Consider the following 9,997-nt stretch of genomic DNA (forward strand, 5'->3'; position numbering starts at 1 on the left):
AGTTGATGGTGGTAGTGGCGGCAGCCCTCAGAAGAGAGGAAATGCTGGTTCATCCTTATCTCAATAATTGGCTCATTTGGGCAAAGTCAGAAGTGGAGTGTTTCGCCTCCATCCAGTGAGTGATGGAGCGCCTGGAGTCCCTAGGCTGGGTGATAAACCGGGCAAAGAGTCAGTTGGTCCCGTCTCAGTCCTTGGACTATCTGGGTGAGAGATTAACACCCTGGTGGGCAAGGTGTCCCTCACCCCAGAAAGGATTCTCAAGTTGCAGTCACAAGTGGTTTATTTAAGGAACCTGCCGATCCCCAAGGTCTGGGATTATTTGCAGGTCTTAAGGTCCATGGCTTCTACGCTAGATCTGATGTCATGGGCTTTTGCGCACATGCGTCCCTTACAGAAAGCTTTCCTATCCCATTGTAATCAGATGTCGGAGGAGTTTCAAGTGCCGTTACCACTCCAGGAAGAGACCAGGTCCCTCGTGGTGGCTATCATGGTCCAATTTGGAGAAGGGAGTGGATCTTGAAGTTCCGGACTGGGTGGTAGTGACCACGGATGCCAGTCTCAGTGGTTGGGCTCCATCCAGGAACTATCTCTAGCATGTCCTAATGTTACATTTACCCAGTCAATATTGGGGTAATTGAAATCTCCCATTATTACTGCACTGCCAAATTGGTTAACTTCCCTGATTTCTTAGCATTTCATCATTTGATCGTTTTGGCCAGGTGGGCGGTTGTATACTCCTATCACTATACTCTTAGCCGACACACATGGGATTTCTACACATATAGATTCTACTGAGTGTTTAGTCTCTTGTATGATCTTTATCCTGTTGGACTCCTACACCCTCCCTGATATAAAATGCCACACCCCACCAAGTTGATCCTCCCTATCACTGTGATATAATTTGTACCCTGATATAGTACTGTCCCATTGGTTATCCTCCTTCCACCAGGTCTCTGAGATGCCAATTATGTCTGTTTCATCATTCACTGCTATACACTCTAAATCTCCTATCTTACTTCTTAGACTTCTAGTATTGGCATACAGACATTTCAAAGTGCGTTTTGTTTGTATTATCAACCTGCTTTTCAGTTGATAGGAATAATTTGGAATTCTTTAGCTCAGGTGATTCTTCACTTATAGGCATATGGACTACTTTTGCTTTCATTGGAACCTCTCTGTTGGGATGCCCTAACTCTCCAGTTTCATTAGCATTTTTCAAAGATACATTTTTCTGAACCATGCACTACTGAGTGACTGTCTGCTTTCCCCCTTGTCAAAAAGCTTTTCTTCTGAGCTGTTCTTTCGCTGATTTCAAACAGTTTGTCTTATGTTGCTCTTTTTAAGTTAGTTCTTCTGCCTGTTGCTCTAGTTTCTTCTCTGGGCTGCTCCCATGTGTTCTTGAGACCCCAGCTGTCTGTCCTTATCACATCAGCAAACACTTAGGTGTGGCTAAGTTGTTACTGTCCTGTTTTCCCTGATATCTGCACAGTTAGCTCCTGAGTAACTGCTCTTTTATATATCTGATCTCATGACTTGTTTCTTGTTACAAACAGGCTAAGAAAAATGGCATACTTATTCTCAAAACTTATAGGCCTTATGTCAATTTCACTAGTAATATCAGTGATTCTCTGCTTCACAAATTTCTATCATGGTACTAAATAGCTCTCTAAAATTTCCTACACCTTTTCACTGTTTTTGCATTTTTTCCATGTTCCGTCACCGTGTCCATCCTGACTAGGAGAACTCTGTGTAGTTCTCCTAGTCAGGGTTTTCGGCGATTCTGGTAAGTTTCCTTTCACAGTCTATTCCTCATGGCAGCAGTGTATTGGTGCCCTCCAGCCATTGATGCCCTGCTGCCATCGTTTTCAGTTCATGCCCCTTTTATTTTGTCCAACATGGCCACATCTGGTTTTCAGCAGTGTGCCTGAAGACCGTGAGATATGTGCCCTCTGCCTGGGGACATTGTATGAAATCCAGGGTTGCTGTTTATATGCCCAGATGACCCTGAAATGGAGCAGCTGTTCAGATCAAAATCGAGCCATTGGCATCGAAGGATCAAAGAGCCCTACTGATGGACACCAAACCATTGACATCGGCGGGATCGTTGCTTCCGTTGATGCCATTGGTTGATAGAGTTGCCGAGGAAGTCTGGTTCCTAGTCATCAGCCTCTGCACCGGGGAAGGACAAGGGCACGCATAGAGGGGAAGCCAAAGAAGCATTGGCACTGGCCCCATCGATGCATAGTGTTGGGCACGGGGATGCACCGGCTCATGCTGCAATACCCCCAAAGCAAAACTGCGGTAAAGAGTGCCAGTACTCCATTGGTGATGGGACTCCGCAACAGTCTCCACTGATCCTGATGCCAGTCACCAATCCACCTCAAGGGTCTGAAGAGGATCTGGCCACCTCTCCTTCCTCCTAGTTGGTATTGGCATCAGCAACGTTTGAGGAGGAGCTGTTGCACTGATTCCAGCTAGCAGTGGGCCGGGTGCTGCAGGGCTTCGATCCTGTGGCACTGATGGCACTGGACCCACTGCTGCCCATCTTTGTACCGGTTCTGGAAAAGCCCAATGTGTTCATCGGTGTTACTGACCCAGCTGGCTTCAGTTCCTAGGACAGCTTCTGTTCCTGGCAGGGCACAGAGGGCCTCCTACCGATTATGGTGGTCATCGCCAGTTCCTCCAAGGAGGAAACTTTGCCAAGGCCTGTAGCTTCGGGCGATCAGGTACATGCTATGGGCTTTCAGAGGTCAGCTGTCCAACAAAGTTGTCCTGATCCAAACTGACAGCCAGGTAGCCAATGTGGTATATCAACAAGCAGGGAGGCACAGGATCGTACTTCCTGTGCAGGAAGCGGTCCAGATCTGGGCACTGTCTCACAGGGTGGTGCCCAGGGCTATGTACCTGGCCAAGTCAGAGAACGTTGTAGCAAACAGGCTGTTGAGCTTTCAGACACCATGGGGGTAATGAATCAGATATTCCGCATCTGGGGGAGCCCAGACGTGGATCTGTTCATGTCCACTTGCAACAGGAAGGTGCCTCTGTTCTGTTCCCTGTACAGGTCAGACTGCAAACCAGCCTTTGATGCCCTTGCCCATCATTGGGGCAAGGTTCTTCTGTACGCGTATCCTCAGATTCCCTTAGTGGCAAAGACTCTCTTGAAGCTTCGTGAGGACAGGGAGACTATGATCCTCATAGTTCCTCATTGGCTGAGATAGGTCTGGTTTCCACTCCTATGGGAGTTGTCCATCCAGAGACCGATCAGTCTGGGGACTTCCCCAGATCTCATCATGCAAGATCAAGGCAGGTTGCGGCATCTCAACCTCCAGGCCCTGTTGCTCAAAGTCTGAATGTTGAGAGATTAATCCTGCAGCCCCTTGATCTTTCAGAAGATGTGTCTCTGGTCCTGGTGGCTTCTAGAAAGCCTTCCACTAGAAAGTTGTATGGATTGAAGTGGAGGAGGTTTGTCTGTGTGGCGTGATCAAAAAGCCCTAGATCTGTTCTCCTGCCCTGCACAAAAACTGCTTGATCTTCCATACCTATCAAAAGCTGGCTTAAAGTCCAACTCCGTGAGCATTCATCTCAGTGCAATTGGTGCATACCACCAAGGTGTAGATGATATACCCATCTCTGTATAGTTGTACGATTTATGCAGGGCCTGCTTCAGTTGAAGTCTCCCCTAAGGCCACCTGCTGTGTCTTGGGACCTCCACATAGTTGTAGCTCAGCTGATGAAAGCAGCTTTCAAGCCACTGCACACCTGTGACCTGAAGTACCTGGCCTGGAAGGTCATATTTTTGGAGGCAGCCACCTCAGCGTGCAGGGTCAGTGAATTCTAGGCCTTAGTGACTTATTCACCTTACACTGTTTTATTATGACAGGAAGGTCTTGCGTACGCACCCTAAGTTCCTGCCTAAGGTGGTGATGGACTTTCATCTTAACCAGTCCATCATCATGCCAACATTCTTTCCCAGGCCTCATTCGCACCAAGGCGAATGAGCACTCCACAGTTTGGACTGCAAATGAGCCTTAGCCTTTTACCTGGAACGGACAGAAGCCCATGGACAGTCCACCCAATTTTACTTCTTTTGATAGAAATAGGTTGAGTATTGCTGTTGCCAAACAGACAATTTCCAGTTGGCTAGCAGAATTCATCTCCTTCTGTTATGCCCAGGTAGGACTACGTATTTGGGGTCATGTCAAGGCTCATTCTGTCAGAGCCATGGCAGCATCTGTGCCCACTTGCGAGCAGTTCTTGTGGAGAAGCTCTGCAAGGCTGCGATGTGGAGTTCTCTCCACACATTCTATTACTGTCTGGATAGGGATGGCCGCGTAAGTAAGTTCGGTCAGTCTGTCCTTCTGAACCTGTTTGAGGTGTAGAACCCAAATCTCTCCAGCCTAGGGCGTGCTGTTTGGGTTAAGGCTGTCTTCCCCCTCTGATACCAACAACACTGTTGTTGTGCCTATTGGCACCTGGTTGAGTGTTTGTGGTTCCCCTTTTGTGTTGGGGAGCAGCCTGTAGCTAGGGATTCACCCATGTGTGAGGGCTACCATCCTGCTTATGCTTAGAGAAAGCAGAGTTGCTTACCTGTATCAGGTGTTCTCAGAGGACAGCAGGATGTTAGTCCTCATGAAACCTGCTTGCCACCCCGCAGAGTTGGGTTTCTCCTATTTATTTTAATTATAAATCTGTTACAAGACTGAAGAGGGACCCCGCATGGACATTGTGGTATAGGGCATGCTCAGTGTGTCTAGTCAAAGTTCTAGAAACTCTGACATAAGTTTTCCGTATTGGGCTCCATCTGATGATGTCACCCATGTTTGAGAATGAACATTCTGCTGTCCTTGGAGAACACCTGTTACAGGGAAGCAACTCTGCTTTTCGAGATAAGTTCAGTTTATTTTCCCATCCAGTTCAGTTGTGGATCTGCAACAGATCCCTAGTGTAAGAGAAGAGGTGTACAGAGGCTTTGCCTGGCTTCATATTGGAGGACCTGCTGAAGAGAGCAAACAAGACTCTTTCCTTTCCAGAACTTTGCACATTGCTTTGAGCCTTTTAGGGGGTAGGTGGTTAAATATGCAAATTGAGACCTGCAGCCAGTCCCAGCCAGCTTTAATTCATTGAAGGGCAGAGCCTAAATAACACATTGACTTTTGCATCCCTTAAATAACAGTGACAGCATTTCTTCTTCCTTTGACAAGTTAGGAAGCACTGAGCAGTCAGGTCTGCGCCTTGACAAATTTGTGCTCTGTACAATCTGTTAAATATATTTTCGGAAGGCAGCAGAATAAGAGAACCTGAGCACAATGTTGCACAATGTTAGGTTACATATCAGGTGCCTACCACCCAAGAAAGAGATCTAGTGGATAACACATTGAAATCGTCGGCTCAGTGTGCTGCGGCAGTCAAAAAAGCAAACAGAATGTTGGGAATTATTAGAAAGGGAATGGTGAATAAAACAGAAAATGTCATAATGCCTCTGTATCGCTCCATGGTGAGACCGCACCTTGAATACTGTGTACAATTCTGGTCGCCGCATCTCAAAAAAGATATAATTGCGATGGAGAAGGTACAGAGAAGGGCTACCAAAATGATAAAGGGGATGGAACAGCCCCCTTATGAGGAAAGACTAAAGAGGTTCGGGCTGTTTAGCTTGGAGAAGACGACTGAGGGGGGATATGATAGAGGTGTTTAAAATCATGAGAGGTCTAGAATGGGTAGATGTGAATCGGTTATTTACTCTTTCGGATAATAGACTAGGGGGCACTCCATGAAGTTAACATGGGGCACATTTATTTAATTTTATTTAAGGTTTTTTTTGACCGACATTCATCAAGAGATATCATACCGGTTTACATATAACATGGGTAATATGGAAAAGAATAATAGTTACATATAACAGGGGTGTGAGGAACGGAGTAAAATGCGAGATAGAGGAAGAAAGGCAGGAGAGCTGGAGGATCAAGGCTGGTAAAAGGGGTAGTTACCAGTGGACTTCAATAACAATAGAGATAACAGAACTAATTTAAAACTAATCGGAGAAAATTCTTTTTCACTCAGTGCACAATTAAGCTCTGGAATTTGTTGCCAGAGGATGTGGTTAGTGCAGGTAGTGTAGCTGGGTTTAAAAAAGGATTGGATAAGTTCTTGGAGAAGTCCATTACCTGCTATTAATTAAGTTGACTTAGATAATAACCACTGCTATTACTAGCAATGGTTACATGGAATAGACTTAGTGTTTGGGTACTTGCCAGGTTCTTGTGGCCTGGATTGGCCACTGTTGGAGACAGGATGCTGGGCTTGATGGACCCTTGGTCTGACCCAGTATGGCAGGTTCTTATTAATGAAAGCACTTGAAGGCAGATGAAAGCTGCACTGCCACCTATGGCCTGCTCAAGGGAGTAGAGCCCTCTAATGCCCTGCGCTATCCCATTGTGTGGAACAATGGTATGTAAACAAGATTTCATAAAGAACTTGTCAAATATTGGAAAGTTTAGAATTTTCTGGCTGGCAGCATAGCGCAGGGGTTACCAGAGAGCAGCAGAATTGCAGAATGTGAAACGTGGAATTATTTGTGAGCACCTCTGGGCAGGCTGTTTTTCCAAAAGTCTAAGCTTGAATGTTGGTTTGCACAGAATCAGAGGATACGTCACCCAGCATTGTTTCACTTGGCACAATAGTTTCACTATGCTTTTGCTTCATTTTAACTTGCTCAGTTGTAGATTTTCCAAGATTTGAATCTCCTCCAGGTCTAGAAACGTGAGCTCTGCTCCTTCAGGCAGCTATGGACTGAGCAAAGGCTGAATTGATGGGAAGCCAAATGGTCCTAGCGGCATGGGAGACCCAGAAGTACCAAACAGAACGATATTAATGAACCCACTATATAGACTTAAGTACAAACTTTAATATAAATCTATAATATCACACAGTGTATAACACAAGTAAATCTTTAAAAAACATATTGTAGAAAAAATGTTGTGAAACCGTAATGAACCCTTTAAACCTAACTAAAATGTTTCTCACTCTTCCAATACACATAACCATACATACTCTGACATTCACACCAACCATCCATCGCATCCATTAAATGTAATTTTATTCCAAACAACTTATTCTAGTAAAAAATAGATCAATATCCTATCAGTATTCTTAATAGCCACGTGGGAGCAACAGCCACGAGAAATCCTTGGTGGTAGCATAGTCAGAAATGGTTACTAGATAGTTCAGGCTTGTGCTCATTAAGTCCACAGGAGACCAGCCCTAATGTTCAACCTGCCCATTGGACACGACAGGATTATAATGTTCCTGTTACAAAGAGTAAGCAGTCTTCTCGCGCTCCAGCTGCTCAAATGGTGGCTATAAACCACTCTGCCTGGTTTGTCAGTACTCAATCTCTCGGCTAAGTACAAGCCTGTCTGAGCTACCTAGTAACCACTTGAATTTTGGAGACACGACAGAGCAAGGATAATGGGTTTCCATGGGAGAGTGTTCAGGTTGTTCAGATAACGGGGCAGAAACGGCAAAGCAACTTCAGTGAGCATCTGGAAGGTGGACTGAGTGATACTCTTACAAAGTATTTGGGACTTTGAATTCTCTGAAACTGCTGCATAGTCATCAAAATAACTTTGCTTAACTCCTTTTGAGACCACCTTAAATAAATGGATGGCACACTGAATGTACTTCATGCATTGATTGCACTACAGTTCTCCAACTAAACCTCCATGTGAAACTCACACGTTCTTCCTTTCCTTTTCTAGATATGGCTAAACGTGTTGCCAACATCCTACGGGCGGTCTTAAGCTTCCAGCATTCTCCGGAGCCCATTAGCGATTCTGCCCCGGACGTCCGTGTTCCCCTGCGCCTGCTTGCCCCTCACATTGGCCGGCTTCCCATGCCAGAGGACTATGCCTTGGAGGAGCTGCGCAGCCTGACACAGTCCTATTTAAAGGAGCTCACTGTTGGCAGTCAATGACAAATATCCACTTGCTTCTATGTACTCTTCTGCTACTGGCCTCTTTCCTTTCCCCCCTCTTATGGGGTAGATCACCTGCCTCTACCCTCCACATCCTTCCCAGCTTCTGAGGTGCTTTCTCCATAGTGTGTGCTGTGGTTCCAGTAAAGCGACAGCTGCCGGACTATTGTAAAGTGGGGATAATTAAGACAGCACAGCCGCCAGGACATGGTTCCCTGAGTGACTTGGAGCCTGGTCTTTGAAAGCAGAGGGGCCCGAGTGGCAGCTGAAAAATATTTTTATTTTTGTTCACCACAAGCAGGGCCAGAAAGAATATAGAGTTCTTGAAGCCGGCGGCGAGGTGGTGATCCATGCATCAGCTCTAGCCTAGCCTTTTCTGATGAACTATCAGCGTGTCTAAGATCCATGTTTTTAAAGTGAGTTTTTGTTACACAGGAGAGGTGATTTATTTTTCAGAGAGATGTAAGAGGATAAAATGCCTTTATATAGTAAGCTGCCTTACACCTCTCTGAAACTGAAACGAGGGACTGCTGTTGAACTGGAACCATGTGCACATCATATCATGCGCTCTGTGCTCAGCCATGAGAGAGAAGCAGTCTCGGGTGTACAGTGTGTCATAACAGTCTTGGATCACACCTGGAGGGGGATGCATCAGAGCCCAGCTTGGAGCAAGGCTGGAAGAAGCCAAGGGACTCCGTGTATCTGAGTCGGCCTTCTAGTGTACTTGGAAAGGTAGGGTGAGGGGCTGTGTATTAGAACCCAGCCTAGTAATGCACCAAGAAGGGGGCAGGCTTGTGTATCGGAGCCCACCCTTGGAGCATACGTGACGGGGGTGTTTAAATAGATCCAAACATCGCATGCCTCAGCTGTTTGGGTGGAATTGCCAATTGAGCCAGGGTCCCATGTAATTAATCAGAGTAGGCCTTTGGGAAAATAGGCACAGCTGGTGTCTCTTCTGTACGCTTTCCAAAGGCCTACTGCGACAGGCCAGCCCCTCACTGGGCTGGGAGCACACAGCGTGCATGGAGCATATGCTTTTACAAGCTGTGCGGGAGACCATGCAGGCTTTGCCCTGGGTTTTGTATAGGGGGAGGGGGGGGGGGTGAAGCCTGACTGTCCATTTAATGAGAAATGTGTATATTTTTTTAAGCATACAATATAATGCTTTAGTTGTATTTTTATGATATGAGTGTCTCCGCTGTACACAGTGTAACTTTGTCGTTTTGTTTGTATGTGTGTGTTTGTGTTAGCACATGTTTTCCCCCCATGTTCTGATTCTTAAACCTGAGTCTTAGCATGTTCCCCGTTTTCTGGGTGTTGTGTAATGCTGGCACTTTCCCACACAGAATCGCTGGTGACTGAACAAAGTGTGTCTGCTGTGCATGAGGATAATGTAATGAGGTTTTTATTCAGAACAGAAATTATGAATAAATGATATAGAGATATTCCCCCTTTGTTTTCTGAAAACTAATTTTTTAAAAAGAATAAAATGTTTATAATGTTGCTGAAAGCCTTAAATGTGATTTCATTTATTTTTTTGTACGAAGCGATGTTGGAGTTTAGTAGGTGTTTGTCGTCATTTCCTTCGAGCGAGTTCAATATGGATTGCTGCACCACCAGCTGATTTTTCTAATTTCTTCTCCCCTGCCACCAGATTTTTGATCAGCTAAATAAGTTTTTCTAGTGTGTAACCAGATGGACTCAGGACCCCAATGGGTTATATGCTCCCCTGCTAGCAGATGGAGATAGGAGTCAGGCTGCAAATCTGTCACCTTAGATACACCTCTGCAGTGACCTCAGCCCTTCAGTATTTCTCTGTCTCCTAGCAGATGTGAATGTGCTTTCCCTATCGGGGTTACTGTATCCTTTAGAAGAAGAAATTCTACTTTTAAATTGGAGAAAGATTTGAGCCCTGCTCTCCTGCGGTGATAACTGAAGGTCCCTCCCCCAGTTGAGAATTCCTGAGGCAATTTCAGAGATCCCTCAGAGGTTTGCCTTGGTCCGGTAACTGGTTCCCGGCATGGG

The 9,997-nt window shown here is 45.7% G+C and overlaps 1 protein-coding gene across 5 annotated transcripts in view; it reads left to right on the top strand.

Moving 5' to 3' along the window:
• Positions 1 to 9,482, top strand: part of NUP98 (nucleoporin 98) — a 435,464-nt gene extending 425,982 nt beyond the window's left edge. For all 5 annotated transcript variants that reach the window (XM_029601961.1, XM_029601960.1, XM_029601962.1 and 2 more), the window contains one exon: positions 7,758 to 9,482. In XM_029601961.1, coding sequence (XP_029457821.1) covers positions 7,758 to 7,972 — 215 coding nt within the window. In that variant the 3' untranslated portion in view covers positions 7,973 to 9,482. The remainder of the gene's footprint in view (positions 1 to 7,757) is intronic.
• The last annotated feature ends 515 nt before the right edge of the window (positions 9,483 to 9,997 follow it).

This window comes from Rhinatrema bivittatum, chromosome 5 (genome assembly GCF_901001135.1).
Source record: "Rhinatrema bivittatum chromosome 5, aRhiBiv1.1, whole genome shotgun sequence".
In the NCBI taxonomy this organism is placed as follows: Eukaryota; Metazoa; Chordata; class Amphibia; order Gymnophiona; family Rhinatrematidae; genus Rhinatrema; species Rhinatrema bivittatum.